The sequence below is a fragment of the Trachurus trachurus genome (assembly GCF_905171665.1).
Source record: "Trachurus trachurus genome assembly, chromosome: 21".
NCBI lineage: Eukaryota > Metazoa > Chordata > Actinopteri > Carangiformes > Carangidae > Trachurus > Trachurus trachurus.
In genome coordinates this window covers 14,233,895-14,249,618 of record NC_139899.1, presented here as the reverse complement: position 1 = coordinate 14,249,618, position 15,724 = coordinate 14,233,895, and the positions used below count along the sequence as shown (strand labels likewise).

At 41.6% G+C, this 15,724-nt stretch overlaps 1 protein-coding gene across 3 annotated transcripts in view; it reads right to left on the bottom strand.

Annotated features, from left to right (window-relative positions):
* Nucleotides 1-3,723: 3,723 nt before the first annotated feature.
* Nucleotides 3,724-15,724, bottom strand: part of LOC311005019 (hyccin 2) — a 40,548-nt gene continuing 28,547 nt past the window's right edge. For 2 of the 3 annotated variants that reach the window (XM_083997291.1, XM_083997290.1), the window contains 5 exons: nt 15,211-15,327; nt 12,620-12,707; nt 12,281-12,437; nt 11,335-11,523; nt 3,724-8,262 (listed from right to left, as the gene is read on the bottom strand). In XM_083997291.1, the coding sequence (XP_083853417.1) occupies nt 7,595-8,262; nt 11,335-11,523; nt 12,281-12,437; nt 12,620-12,707; nt 15,211-15,327 (1,219 nt within the window). In that variant the 3' untranslated portion in view covers nt 3,724-7,594. The remainder of the gene's footprint in view (nt 8,263-11,334; nt 11,524-12,280; nt 12,438-12,619; nt 12,708-15,210; nt 15,328-15,724) is intronic. The other variant, XM_083997292.1, reaches the window with a different exon arrangement.

Genomic DNA, 15,724 nt, shown 5'->3' with positions numbered 1-15,724 from the left:
ACTCTTACCCGGGAGGTGTGGGTTCAATCCCCGCCCGGGCCCTCTTCACCTTGCCACACTTCTATTACAGACCACCCTACCCCTCAATGCAGAACAACTTATTTAGAACATGTTTAGAATTGGCATAATTGTTTTCTACCATAATCGTTTTATTGTAACTGATACCTGTTTTTCTTACTTTTTCAACATTTTCCTTTTTCTAGCAATTGTAATGACGATTAAGTTGTGACTTTTTCTTGTGTGATTAATGAATAATCAAAAGGGGGAATTGAATATTCCTTTGTTTTAATCACTTGTGACGTCCCTACCCCCTGCTTTCCCTTTAAGGTATCAGATCCTCTTTTGTTTGTTACCCATTTGTGTATTTGTCTAGACCTTGTAATTGCATTTCAAGTTCCAGAGACACCCAACCTTTCATTTCCTCATGATATACTACAAAGGGGTGTGGAATATACCTGAGGGGGCGTTCCTCAAGTATAAATGTTTAGGTCTCCCCATTATCTTTGTCTTTTCATTAACATCACCCACTCGGGTCGAATGGACCTTTCCTTGCAAGGAAATAAAATCATGATGGCCGGCCAATTAAGAAAAAGATCGGATTCGGTGAAGCCGCGTAGGCTATTCGTCTGGACGGGGCCTAAAGCTCCAATAGCAAATTATGGTAGGCCTATTGTAAATAAACTCTTTTTGAATACAACTGAAGGCGTGTCAGCGGTGATTCTTTTCATCAACACATCAATACACCACAAATACTTCTGGAAGTTTGTTATTTAAGCTCTGACAACAAACACAAATGAGTTTCAGAGTTTCATTTAAAGATCTGTAAACACTAATGAAAAGGATGGAGCAGGTGTGATGTTCATCTTAGGCTACTCGAAGTCCACATCTAAATGCAATCAATAACCAATCACTTAGTGTTGCAAGATAACTTTAATATCAGGCTGATTTTGTGATTGCATCATAATTTAAAGTGTTTTAAAGCTAGCAACATTATCAAAACCTTACCTATCAAATTAGTAAAGCTACTGGGGTTAGCTTGCCTAGCTCTAGTCTAGCCTAACCCAGCTATATGGGTCATTCCATGAAATCGGTAACTTTTCAACTTTGAAAAGTTAAAATTTAAACTATATTTAATTGCTGTTTTTTAAGTAGCCAGGAATCAAAGAAAGTTTAAAATGACAAGAAATGATGTTGTGCCATCTCAGGCTGTGGAATTTCATATTTTATTACAGTTTTAATGTTTTCCTAATCTTGTCAACCCTGTTACCGACATATACTTTACAATATACAGTATTTCTAATAGAGTTTATTGAGATTTTTTTCTATATATAGTCTATATAGTTTTAATTATAATGGTAACAGTTGAAATTCCATTTTTTAGAAACATTTTCATCAAATTAATGACAACAACATGGTTGACGTTATGGTAACAGGGTTGACAAGAGTAATAGATGACAGGACACACATTCTATTGGCCTACACTGTAAAGGTAACAGGGTTGACAGTAACAGGGTTGACTATTTCAAGCTAATTTGCCCATTGCTAGCTGAAATAAATGCTAGCTAAAGGGCAAGCTATGTGCTTTGAAAGGTAATTACCTGTAGATATTGATTATATTATGAGAAATAGAAAATTGTTTAGATTTGTATGTTAAAAAGTGGTAACAGGGTTGACGTTGTATGCTTGTCCCCCCCGGTCCAACCTTGAAAAAACATCAAAAATAGCACATTAGAGATGAGAGAAAGCTACTTGTTACTGAGCTGTTAGCATCCTGGGTAAGAGATGATGCAAACTCCTGTCAATCATGTCAAATCTGGGATGTACCATTGTTTTTTTTAGGGTTTTTTGGTTAGGGTAACAGGGTTGACATAAAATCAGGGGACACCGATAAATTGGTAAATATTTATAATAATTAATATATATTATTAACAAAAACACTGTTTTACAGTAAGATCATACTTATAACAATATGTAAATGTGAACATTTTAACATTTTGCCAACATTTTACAAATAAAAAGTCCTGTTGACGTACAACAACAACAGTGAGGGACAGGCCAAAAACCTCACCCTCATCAGCATAAAAGTCATTTTAATTATTTAAAATTATATTTAATTGACTTTAATTTGATGTTATAGTAAGGAGAGAAGACATGGTAATGTTATATTTTTAAATTACATATTAATTTGTTGTTATCATAATTTTATGACTGATTACTTCTTGGGGACGCAAAAGTTACCGATTTCATGGAATGACCCATATAGCTATCATGAACGAAGAGCTAAATATATTTCTGTACTTGTAATGTCCAGGTTAGTAGTTTATAAGTAGCAGCATGAACAACTGGCCTATGAGAGCACAAAGTGCATTGTTTACATAGTTTTCTTACTCTTTAGCACTGGGAATAGCATGTTTGTGGTAGCATTAGCCTACGTGTTGTTACTGTTAGCATCACTTGCCTACTTGTGGTAAAATCAATATGGTTTTTAACAATTACTGCTTTTACCCCAGCACTTTAGTTGTCAGCACTCACCATGAGTTCAAATAGGGGCCAAACACTTGCTTTCTCCAATGTCATGAATGGTGTGCAGGGGAAATGAATGAGTGGCTGGGTCAAAGTGACCACATTTATTTCTTCCCTGGGATGAATTACAATAACTTTACAATTAGGTTTAAACTTTTATTTGTAAAGATACTCTCAAACCAGAGACACAATTGGCAGAACAAACAGCACAGATAAACTGTAACAAAATGTAACCAGCAAATGTGACCTTAAATGTGACAACACTCCTTTATGTTTTTGCAATAATCTGTCCCAAACATCTATGTCTGTGTGGGGCAGAATATGTGGAGTTCAGGATCAAAGTATAAAAGTAGGATTTCTCAAGATACCTTCAGTTCTATAAGTTACTGTAGCTCTAGTTAGTTTTTGACATCCTGGTGTAAAAGCTGTGTGGTTCGGGTCTTAATGGGCCCTCAGAGGTGTAGAAAGAGTTAGAAACCTGAGGCAAAATGGAGAGGAAAATCCAAATCTCCATTCCTGAGACTCTCAGTTAATGGATATGGAATTTTTTCAGATGAGTAGCCTAACTAAAAGGAACTGTTCTGAATCACCACCACCAGGTGTCAGCACAGCACCACTGATCAGATGAGCCACAACCTTGGAACCATGTGCATTGGTATTTGTGCAATGAAGCATTTCAGTACCTTTTAGAAAAAGCCTCTGATTTCACATGTAATTGCAATAAAAATGTGATTGTGATTTTTTTTTTCTTTTTTTAAACACAAAAACAAATAAATGGCTTTGAGTGATAGCGTAGTTTAACCTGGTGCACAAATCTTACATGTTGGTGTTACATTTAGCTCAATATCATGTGAAGTCACTAGATATAAAATGCCAACAAAAACTGGTAAATATCTGCCATAGACTGCCATTTGGTCAGTGAGGACACAAATATACTACAAAACACGCCAGGGTAATGTCTGTAACTTACACATTTTGTTAGACAAACCGTCCAACTCCTAATGCTTTGTAGTTTATCTTTATAGAGCACACAAATCTTCATATCCAATCTTGTTAGTTTTACTCCTTGTAACATCAACAAGTATTATTATGTATACTAGGATCATTTATACATTGAAAGCAGTAGGCTATTGTGGTGATGAGTGGGAAAAAGTAGTTACATATCAAACAACTTCCACACAGAGCAGACAGACACTCAGATCCTTTACGGCACAATATTTATTCAACAATATACAGATTAATTTCTCTACATATCAGACTGATTTTCAGTTTTTTATATTTATCTTGCTCTCACCTTTGTACATTTGGTATTTACAAGATTTAAAATAAGTCTTTCTCTCCATTTATACAACATCAATAGTACAGTGTTATCACATCTTACAGCAGCTTCCCTCGAAGCATCTATATTAGATTCATCACTGATAATCTTTGTTTACATTTCATACACCAGCTGACGTCTTTGAGCCACAGAGCAGCAAACTGACAGAAGGGCTCAACATGCACCAAAAGTCCAGTTGTGGCTTTCTCTCTCTGTGAGGGCAGTCAGATGACAAATGGATGGTCCTCTCATTTCACCCGCATGAGAGGTCCCTCGCTCTGTAGCACCACCACAGGGTGTATAAACATAATTGTTGAATTGGGATACTGTTGAGGACTTGCACCTTAAAAACCAGCTTAAATGCATCTGCCCCATCCCACCCAACAAGGATCAATGAAAGCCTGTTTATCAAAAATTAAAAAAAAAGGAAAAATAAAAGGGGAAAAATGTTGCATAGAATCAATTCTGACCTCAAGAACAGAAATTTTGGTGGTGCCTTTTATTTTTTAAATGTGGCATCTTGATAAACTCCTGAGACCTTCCGGACCCCGTAACTTTTTTTTTTTTTGGTTTTGAAAGGAAAAAAAATAAATAGCTGTACCCTTAGACTAACAAAAATAGCATTGTGTTGGATGTGACATCACATAGAAGTACTACTTTAAAGAGACTAAAACCCTGCATTGAGTGTATACACATTTGCACATCTATATATATCATTTCAATAACTATCTTGAGGAGAGAGGTGGATGGATTAAAGTGCATTATACTGTATGAAAACAAAGCCCACAGTTATCACATGCAGGACAGGAAATGAACTTTGTCCACCAGCAGCAGTGGCTGACTGAGCACAAAAGGAGACATTTTCACCTCCAGAAATATTTTTTGTTTTGTTTTTTTGAAACGTAAGAGGACCATGTGAGGATAATTCAGCCAAAATGAATGGAAGATTTAAAAAAAAAAAAAAAAATCAGCCACAGCCAATGTTTCACTGACGTTTGCTGCCTGGTGTTCATTTCCCGCCCTGAACACATGCAAATAACACCAGACACTGAGGGGTTAACTCTAAGTCAACATACAGTACCAACATGGCTGCTGGTAATCTCGGTCAGGGGCACTCATATTTAATGACATGAACACATCACCAGTTTTTTAAAAACAGCAAAAAGGTGCCACTCAACTCACAGCAAAATACAGCAAAGTGGGAACACGGCTCGCTGAGAGCCACACAGCACAAGGATGACAGCAGACAAACCAGGTGAGAGTGTGAACTGTAGCTACACTCCTCTCTTGTTCGTCTTCCTCCTCCACAGTCCAGTCCAGCAAGAGGAGGAAGAGGAGGAGGAACGATGCGTGAGGCCAAAGAGCCGTCGATCAAGGCTTTTTGGCCTGAACTGTTTTAAGGCTAAAGCGCACACAAGGACTCACTCGGGACCAGGAGCAGCAGCTGTGTAGGTTTCTAGACCAGCAGGAGCATGAGCGTGTGAGATTTTCACTGCAGACTGAACTGACTTTTATATACATCAAATCATTCAATCCTCATTTTTCGACGAGCACATAAGCAAGACGTGGTAAATGCAATACAACAGCAGACACCTACAGTACACAGACGCATAATATACTGCTTTTACATGTGAACAGCAAAGCTCAGTAATGATTGTGAAAGTACAGTGTGGCGCGGCGCACACCGTGATGAGTGAAAAGAAAATTCATGGCAAAAAAAAAAAAAAGGTGAAGCTGCATCTAAGGGCACGTTGAGCCATACGTCCAAACATCCCTTTTATTGTGCCTTAACTTTAAAATAAGACAAGTAAACTGAAAAAAAGAGGCATTGTAACATAAGACACCCAAGCAAAAAAAAAAAAAAAAAATCCTTAAGGAGAGGATGTGTGTTGGCACATCTGGCAAAGACGAGACTTGGGTTTGGCTTGTTGGCTGTTTCACGCAATCCGAAACAGCAGTGCTTTGCAGGGGCACTAAACATGCGGACAAGCGCCTGCACTGTTGACGCCATGAGTCAGTCTGGGCAGGGAGCACTACAGAAGGCTAGCTAGCACTGTGCGCAGATGTAGGCATTTAACAACAGAGAAGATCCCACTCCATGCACATGAGGATAAAAGAAAAATTGCACTTCCAAAATCATTACATAAAAAAAAGAAGAAAAAGAGATAAGCAGGACATTTCTAAGGGAACTAAAATAATCAGGTTAATCCCAGTGTGGTTGTTTGATATATGACAGAAACCTGAAGACAGTCGTGTTCTTGTTTTGCAGCTAGATTTTTTGTGCATGATGTGATTGGACTGAAATGCAGGACCAGATATTCAGTCACAACTCTTAACACAAACAGACAAAGATTTTACAGTGTCATTACAGTTGCAGTGCGAAACCATATTGGTTCCCCACTTTATAATCCCCCAACCGGTGAAGCGCTCCAGTTTCAAACCTTATTGGGGTCTTTAAATCCTGCATGGGATTGGGAGACAAGTGTCTGAGTGGCAGGTTGAACACACAATGAGGTAGAACAAAATGTTTCATGAGCATCCAATCAGAGCACATAACACGAGGTGGTAGTGGTGGTGGTTTCCACTGACTACAACAGTGACTAGAATGAGCCTCCGGGGGGCAGTAATTCACCAGCTCAGACATGACACCACACAAACGCCTCAAAAACAGACCAACCAACCAACCAAAGTGATTTCAGGTGGAAAGACCCATTCAATAGTTTAAACCAGATGAACAAACCATTATATAAAATATAGTCATCGCTTTCAGCTTCACACACAAACCCAGATACAGTTCTCCTGCCAGATTCAGCTTCAGATTTCAAATCAAGTCACAAGACAAACTGTTTCCTTTTGTGGTTCCAGTTAAAACTCTGGGGCCAGACAAGCCCTAACCACATTCTGGTTTGGTTTTATAACAATCTTAAAAGTTTTGATTTTACTGATCAAATCCATTGGTTATTATTAGAATTTCAGAATAAAATGAAGGTTGTGGGCTGAATCACTTGAGTCTGACTGATTTTGACAAAATCATTGTCAAATTAAGTGAAGAAAAAAAAAAACCAAAACAAAACAAATGCTACCTTCTTTGGATTGTAATAAAAAAAACTAAACATTTAAAGATTTTTTTTTTTTCCATAAATTCATTTTTGCCTGATTAAAAAAAAGCAATTAACGAGGAAGATGATCAGCAAGAACGATTGCACGTGAGCCCGGGAATGAAAAGGGAAGGAATGGAGAGAAAGAGCAATCATCCTCACTCTTCTCTGCATGGGGAAGTGTTATTGCTGATTCATGTTGACTGATTCAGTCAGGAACTCAAAAAATCTGAAATGTCATGTACCCCCTACAGCTAGCGTGGCTTCCTTACGGCTTTTCTCTCTACGTTTCCTCCCTTTCTATGTGGAATACTCAGCTTGGTTCAGACGGGAGGATGCTGGACTCTTTTTACACTCCACTGTAGACACAGCAGTGAACAGTCATGACTCGCTGCTTTTCTCCTGTTGCCTTCTCAGTAACTGCATGATTGTAAGTGTAATGGATGTTGAAAGGGAGGAGACACAACTCACACACGTGCACACCCGCACGCACGCACACACACACCAACACAGATAGGTAGACAGAAGTTGTCGGAGGAGGGCTGTAAAGAGTTGCAGTGAAAATCTGCATGAGGGTGTGTGTTTTGAGTAGGTATTGTGTGTGTGTGTGTGTCTGTGTGTGTGACTGTGTGTCTTCTGTGCCCTGCACTGCATGTTAGACCTGTGATATGATCTGCATGTTGAAGCTGGGGGAGCGGGACTGCTTGGTGAGGGGCGCTCCAGGAGACAGCAGGTCCTGGGCGTCCTCTGGCCTGATGAGATGCTCCTCTTGCAGGCTGATGGTGGAGTGGCGGTGGGAGCCTCCCGCTGGGAGCCCTCCTTCCTTGTCGGAGCCTCCCAGCACCTCCTCCCGCTCGTCCTCGCCTCCGTTCAGGTTGAAATTCATGCAGTCAAAGGACTTGCTGGAGGACGTGCTGCCAGTCCGCACCAGCGCTGGCCCCGCGGGGAAGCTCAGGTGCTTCTTTATGGGGCTCAGCTGGATGGCGTCCAGGGTGATGCTGGCTGGAGGCGACTGCTGCCTCTGGTGATGCCTCCTCACGGCGGCCTGGTGGTCCGCAGACAGCTCTGCCTGTTTTTCTGCCGCCCTCTCTCGCTCCCTCTCCTTCTCCCGCTCTCTCTCTTTCTCCCTGTCCCGAGACAGTCGGGCTGTGATGGCTTTTTTGATGCTGCTGCTGCTACTGTTCAGGCTGCCGCCCCGCTGGCCCATGCTGCTGCCCGCCTTGGTGCCGCTGGGCTGGCTGCTGTTGGACGCCCCGGAGGAGAAACCCTCGTCCGGGTCGTTGACGTTGAAGGAATCTTCCCCGCCGCTCATACCATCAGCATCTGAACATGGACATGCAAGAACACAAAGAAAGAGAGAGCATGGTAGACAAAGAGAATAGTGAGTGAGGCAGACAATGATAATAAAGGTTATGCTGACAAAGTTGAATATAATTCGACTGTGATTAAGTCCTGTGGAGAATATATTATGGAAGCTCTTAAGTGATTTTTCTTTATTTTTAATTAATCTTTTTGCCACTATTATTTCAATCAGGTTTTTTTTTCCATCAGTATTTGAACATCTCTCAGTGGTCGTTTTCTTCTGAAGGGAAATAAAAACAAAGATGAAATTATATTCATAATGTATTAGGTTATGTAACCTGTTACATCTCTTGGCTATAAATGTATTTTTTAATTGAGAGTATTCTTAGTAAATGTTTTTTGTGGAAGAAAAAAAAAGTTAAAGTTAATAAGTTTTGGTGACTACAAAAACAAAACAATTTGGATTGATCCTAATAAATAAATATTCCCTTGCCTTTCAGGGCTCAATTAAGAATTTAAAAAATAAGAATTAAATAAATATTAATATTTTAGTGCTAACACTCATCATCACTCAATCATGACACCATTTCACTATTAATCCAGGAAAAAGGCAAAACCTTTGCTGCTGATACTTAACTGGCAACAAACTAATTAATCTGAGCAATAACAATAATAACATTTAGGGTTCTGATAAATAATTTAATAATGAGTAAGCTAGATCATTTGGCAGCACAGTGACACTCAACAGAGCACAGTGCTTCATTAGCTCACTCATTATTCACCAGACATGGGAACAATTCAATATAGTGTAGAGTGACCTTGAGCTCTGGTGACCTGGTGCAATCCAGATTGACTAAATCTGACTATCTGTTTGTTTAGGAAAAGTGCGAGTTCAATAATTTTCCCAATATAAGTGGCTTATTCAATAAATATTAAACACATTGATTAACATCTGGTGACAACTTAGTAGAACTCTCCAGACACAACAATGACACATTACTCATTATCGTTCATTTAAAACTTCATCGTTGATTTGTCATTGGCTATTTGAGAGCTGGAAGAAAAATGGAAAAAAAATGATAAATTAAGGGGGAAAAAGCATGTTACTGACAAACAATATGCAGGGTAAAGCCTGTTAAAAGAAGAGACAGAACTGTGCGTCTCCATCATGCATCGCTGGGACAAGCAGAACTGGACGACAGGGAATCACAGGCAGCACCAGAAAAAGAAATGGAGAAATCGAGAAGAAAAGGTCTGGACTGACATGCACATAACATGAGGAGAAGACGCATGCTCTCCTGCCCCGTCCCCTCGTTTCTCCTGTAACACCGGCCCAGCGGTCACATGGTTGACCGGGCCGAGACGAGCCTGCCAATCTGTGTGGACCGCTGAGGCGAGTCCATTCACCTCATCAGATCAGTAGCACTCCAGTTAGAGCTGACAGCCCACCAGGCTAAATGGGCCAGGCTGCCAGCCGTCACAAGCTCAACCCAGTTCTAGATGAAGAGTGAAAAGCTCAGAAGTCCAAACGCTGCACATACAGCTGAGGCTGAAGGACTTTTTGCGAGGTCTATCCTTCTGACTACATTTTACTTACATAATGCCGCTTGCCATTGGTTTGCACTCATTTCAGTATTCCACAAACAACAGCGTGCAGAGGTTAATCCACTGCAGTAAACAGTGAGTCGGCGTAATTTTGTAGCAATTAAGCAGGAACCATTTTAAAACTCTTTTCTGATAATTGAATATTTCCAGAATATAAAATAAAATGAAGGGGAATCCTAGGGGGGAAAAAACAATAATAAAACAAAATCTAGTTAAATGGTTTTGACATGCAGCCACAATTAAAGGCCATGCATTAAAAAAAGAAAGTACAGTAATTGTACATAAACACTGAGCGATCACTCTTCTAAAATAGTTACTGTTGTTCTCTCTTAACTGGGTGGCAGGTTCAATCACCTCTGCTGCACCAAGTTCAATGAAAGATCGTAGGAAGAGGACAGGATGGCAAACACTGACCGTAAAGCCAAGGAAGGAGCCGATCTTCTGTCATTTCAAAGGATCTGAATGATGTTTCAAGACCACGCATGGAAATGGACAAACATTCAACAAGACAAAATGGGCCGTTTCATAGGTCCTGGCAGTGGCGTAGCTTTTCCTGTACAAAGTATTGTTTGTTTTTTTGTTTTTTTTTCATCTTTGACAACATTCGGTCGATTCATTGGGCCTTGCCATTTGAAGTGTTAGTGTCAGAAGGTTTTGTGTTATTGCGGAAATATTTCGAAGCTTGCTGTAGCGTGCACATGCATGATGAAGGGCTCGTTCCCACTCACTGAGCTGAGGAAAAAGACACGTAGTGTGGTGTGCGACACAAACTTAGTATATGGTAGAGATAAGGCTGCTGGACTAAAATGGAAAGCCTCTTCCTGCAGAATGATGGCAGCAGATGGGTGCTGCTGGCCTGAGTGACCAAAACCTTATGGTGCTGTCAAACACTGTGAGGGGGCAGTACGAGAACAAGATGTCGGGTACTCTCTGCCAGTTTTGTAAAAAAAAAAAAAAAAAAAAAAGGATGTATTTTTCCTCTTAACGCTACGGAAAAAATAAATCCATGACACCAATTATCAGAGATGGAGGGTTGAGAAAGCCCAGAGTAAAAGGGTCAAGCTGCAGGTTTGGCACTGAACATGCTCAGTGAGTGACAAGGGCAGCAGTCTAAAGTACACTGGAGTAGGCATGATGAGGATAAAGAGGATATGGCATGATGACAGGCCCCATGCAAAATGGCCACTAGCTGCACTTCCTTCAAACCCAGAATAGGCGACTCTTCCACTCTTCGCTGAGATGCAAAATAGCAGTAGTCTGGTAGCAGAGGGGTATTTGGCTGAGGGTCTCAGACTGGATGAGTTAGTATACTCTGGGGAAGTGAAGAGGAGGCCAGAAGGGGAACGGCAGAATTAACCCCCCTCAACTTGAAGAGGGGCAGAAGGAGGAGGAGGAGGAGGTGTAGGAGGAGGATTGGGAGGATGCAGATCGAAGGTACACCTCCTCCTGAGATCCCCTCTGCTCTGGGCGTCTGCCCCTTTCCCCTACCCTCAAGTGTGATGGGGGGAATGATGCTGCTGCTGCTGCTGCTGTGGTGGCTGTGAGCCCGCCCTCCTCTTTCCTCTTGGGCTGCTGCGTCCCAGGGAGAGTGGTGGTGGTGGTGGTGCTGGTGCTGGGCGAGGCTAGGAGTATTGACGTTGAGGCTCAACTCGGCTTCGGTTGAGTAGTCAAAACAATCTGGGAGTCAACAACAAAGACGGGGAGATGCGTTTCTTTAGTGGCAGCAAGCCTCAACCGATTCCGGTCTCATCATGGGCACAGCAGGCCAAACAGAGGTCTGTAAATTCATGTGCAGATAAGGAAATAGAGAGAAAAAAAGGCTGCAATAATGTTTTAAAAACCAATTGCCCCATTAAAAGTCCATCTACTGGCACCATTTTGTTGTGAGTTTCTCTTCAAACACAAACCTTCGTTTTAACTGGTGATTCGAAGCACAGCACACACTTAATAGACAAAACAAGCAAAAAAATAAAATAAAATTAAGAGCAATAAGGAACAGTGAGTGGCACAAGCACTGCAACACAGAGACTATATGACCACATTACATACAATAACTGCCTTGAAACACCATTTGGATGATGCTAATGGTGCATTTAGGTTACACAAGAAAGAGGTTTTTCTTCTCATTGATAGGGACAAACACCAGAAAAGTCATTTTCTCACCAATTAGATGCCTCTTGTGGCCTTTGACAGATCAAAAGAACAAAAAGTAACAGCTCGTCAGGTTAACTGGACACTGGTCTCTTTTTCCTTGTACAACTTTCTTGTCCACCTACCCCAGGGTGCTAAATTACTAATGAGGATGACAAAAAAGGGTATCGCAATGAATCTACCGTGCCGTCACATCTACTGAGATCTCTCTTGTTCGCTTCGCTGTGTGCTGCAGCCATGACGGCAAGTTTTCCTCCCGCTGCTCCCGGGCATCTAGCCTTACCCCCTCGTTTCCAGCGGTGGCGCCGTATGGACGCGGTGGTGATGGCTGAGATGGAGATGCGGCGGGTGGTGGGCGTCACCTCCACCTGGAGCACCTTGCGTCCCCGCGGTTCGTCGGGAGCGCTTTCTGGCAGCGAGTTCTTCATGGCGTTCCCGAGCTGGAGGTCACACACACAGACAGAAGCAGAGCGATATGCTGTTAAATGACTGAAGCACAAAGCCATGGCAATATTTATGGCAGATCAAAAGCATTGATTTTTTCTTAAGTATTTTTATTTGACTTGGGCTCTACAGTTACTGTGTATAATAAACTCGTCGCAGACTACACTGTTGGTCTTACCAGGAGCGGCTGGGAGTAAAGCTCCAGCTGAGCTCGGTACAGAATGTCCTCCAGTGCTTCCCGGCCCATCTCCCACTCTCCATTGTATCTATGAAAAACACAAAACACAAATGTACAAACATGGGCATGTAAAACAAAGTCATGTTGTGAACTCATTTTAAGAAAACAGTGTCTGACACAATGCCTTGATGTGTGACTCACTTCTCACATATTTTTAGTTATTAAGTAATGCCTGTGGCCACAGCGATTACACCTCGCCGTTTTGAAGACACAGGTTGAACAAACATTGGTGTGACAGAGTCAAATTTTATAGATAATGATGACACATCATGAGAGTGGGATGAAAGAAATAACACCAATGAATAAATCACATAAGCCAAAACCACCTTTTGTGTTCTCAAGATGTCACAACTTTTTTGAAGTCACCGTCTCCGTGACCTTTGACCGCCAGAATCTAGTCACTTTGAGTCCAAGTAAACATTTGCACCAAATTTGGAGAAACTGGCCTGAGATTTTATGGATACATTTCTTTTGCAAAGCCAAAATCTTTTTTTGTGAGGTCACTGTGAGGTCACCTCTTTTTTTTTTACCTTTAACAACCAAATCTAATCAGGTCATCCATAAGTGCAAGTGAATGTTGGTGCCAGATTTGATAGTGTCACGAGAATGGGACGCACGTACATACAGACAAACCAGAAACAATAGTCTCCGGGTCTGGCCCGTGCTGATGCGGAAACATAAAAAGCACGGCCGCACGGCTGAACTCCCTTTGATCCGTCCCTGCACATGCAACAATCACACAGCCAAGGACAAATGCCTGGGGTTCCTTTTAGACTCAAGATGAAAAGAGAGGGATGAATGGGCAGGTAAAAACAGACTCTCTGATGTTGTGAAGGCTAGAAAAAAAGAAAAAGAAGAAGCTCTAGACGGTATACAAAAAAACAAACAAAAAACACTCCCCCAACAACAACAAATAAACATATTTGGCCTCTGTGTCTCTACAGTATTTGTCTCTCCCTCTCTCTCTCTTAATTTGGCACTACACTGCAGTAGCATTAGCGAACATATTAACCTAAATCTCAGAGTGTCCTCCGCAAATGCCAAGCTGTGGATTCATGTTTATCTGCCCTTCACGTGCGCCTGCTTGGGCCAAGGGTGAATATGAGAGCTCCAGCTGGCACTGAGGTGACCTATGGTAGGGATTACTAAAAAGGCTATTATTCTCACACTCTCTCTCTCTCTCTCTCTCTCTCACAGTCAGGATTTTTTCAGGTTTTTTTTTTTTTTTTGACTGGTCCAATCTCCTGATTGCTGCTGTGTACTCTCATGGGGGTGATGAGGCAGAATGCATACTCAGTCTCTCCCACTCCCCTTGCTACACCATCCTTAACAGTGGTGATTCCAGTCACTACTATATCAGGGGATCCATCTCTGAGGATGAGCTGTCATCGAGGAGCAGTAATCAGCTTTGCAACGACTGTCCTCATAGGGGATGAAATCACCTGCTCCCACAATGCACTGCCGATGTAATCGGTCTGTACAGTGGGGAGCTGCTGTCCTTGGTTGAGAGCTTGCATACGCTGTTAGGAAATTTTCTACAACAGAATCGAGACTGTCCTCATTAGAGATGTCCCACAGAGGCAAATAACAAATATGAGAAATATTGTGTTTGCTTATTCATAAGGGAACAGATAATAATCAGCTTTAATTATGCAGCACCTCTCAAAACAAAGTCACTAAGTGCTAGTCACTAAAAGACAAACAATAAAAAACATTTAAAAACGATTTGAAGTTTTTACAACATTGGAAGGAGAAAATTCTTTTAAAAATTACGTAAAATTATGTCTTTAGAAATATGTCTGAAGAGCTATTTGTCAATCTAGTCTCTTAAGGGAGGTTGTTACACAGAGTGGGCACCTTATTAAAAAAGGTGCAGTCACACCAAGTCCAGAGCCAAGACTGTGGAATCGCTAACAGAGGTTTGGCTGAGGACCTCAGGCTGCAACTGGGAACAGCTTGCCATCGGAGCTGTTGGAGACCTAAAGCGACCGCCGACCGGTGTCGAATACACCTGGCTGATTGAACATGGCAGGGGAGAGTGAGACTATGGAGGTGTCAGAAACAGTGTGAGTGTGTAACATTTGCTGACCTATTCCACTGGCATGTTTCTATCTGAGATTAGTTATTACCTAAATCTGCAACTGCACTCTTCTTTACAGAGCTCGTACACAAGTTTCAGCTCGGTCTGGTTAGTACCAGCAGCAGGCAGCTGTTATCAGTGGTAAAACTCACTGTACACTAACTACTAAGCACAAAGCTCAGGATGTAAAATTAGCCGGAGAAGATAGTTGAGTATTTAGCTCCTTTAAAGAGACCAACTCCTGTGGGAAATAGGTCCTTCAGGAGTTGGTAGGAGCTAAAAACAGAGCTAGAGGAGGAGAGAGTGAGTACTTCCACCACGTGGCCGGAAACACAAAATCTAAAAAATGATGATGTTACTTTGTAAATGCTGGATGAAAAAATACAGAACTGTTTGCTTAAAGGGTGATGATATGTTGCTGTGTTCAAAACTTGTTCTATCAGATACATACATGGCGTGATAAACAGCAGTCAGCATCTGCACCATGAACTCAGGGTCCAGCAGCACGCGGTTGCATGGTTCCCTCCAAAGCTTCTGTTGTTGCCGGGGGAAGCCACAAACACACAACCTGAGGAGATAAAACACATAAACAAGCAATGAGTACGGTGAGTAAAGTCATCCTGAATGAGGCTCAGACACAGGGAGGGGGATTGGGAGGTGATGTTTCAAATATCAGTGCCCCTAAACCGCCTTAGGAAGAAGCAGAGGTTGAAAAAAAAAAAAGAAACATCAGTTGCTAACCGAGTAAACTAAACAAAAAGGAAACACATCAAACACTGACCAGGGGGAGTCAAATTTTAACTACTTTACACCTTTAAAGGTCGAGCAAAGTTAGACCATGGGAGAGCGCATTGTTCTCATGCTCTAAAATCTTCACAGCCACAGTTTGCCCTCTGTCTAGACTAAGCTTGCTTCAGGCGTTGTCTGACTGCTGGCTCGCAGTAGGGAAGTCTTCGTATCCTGAG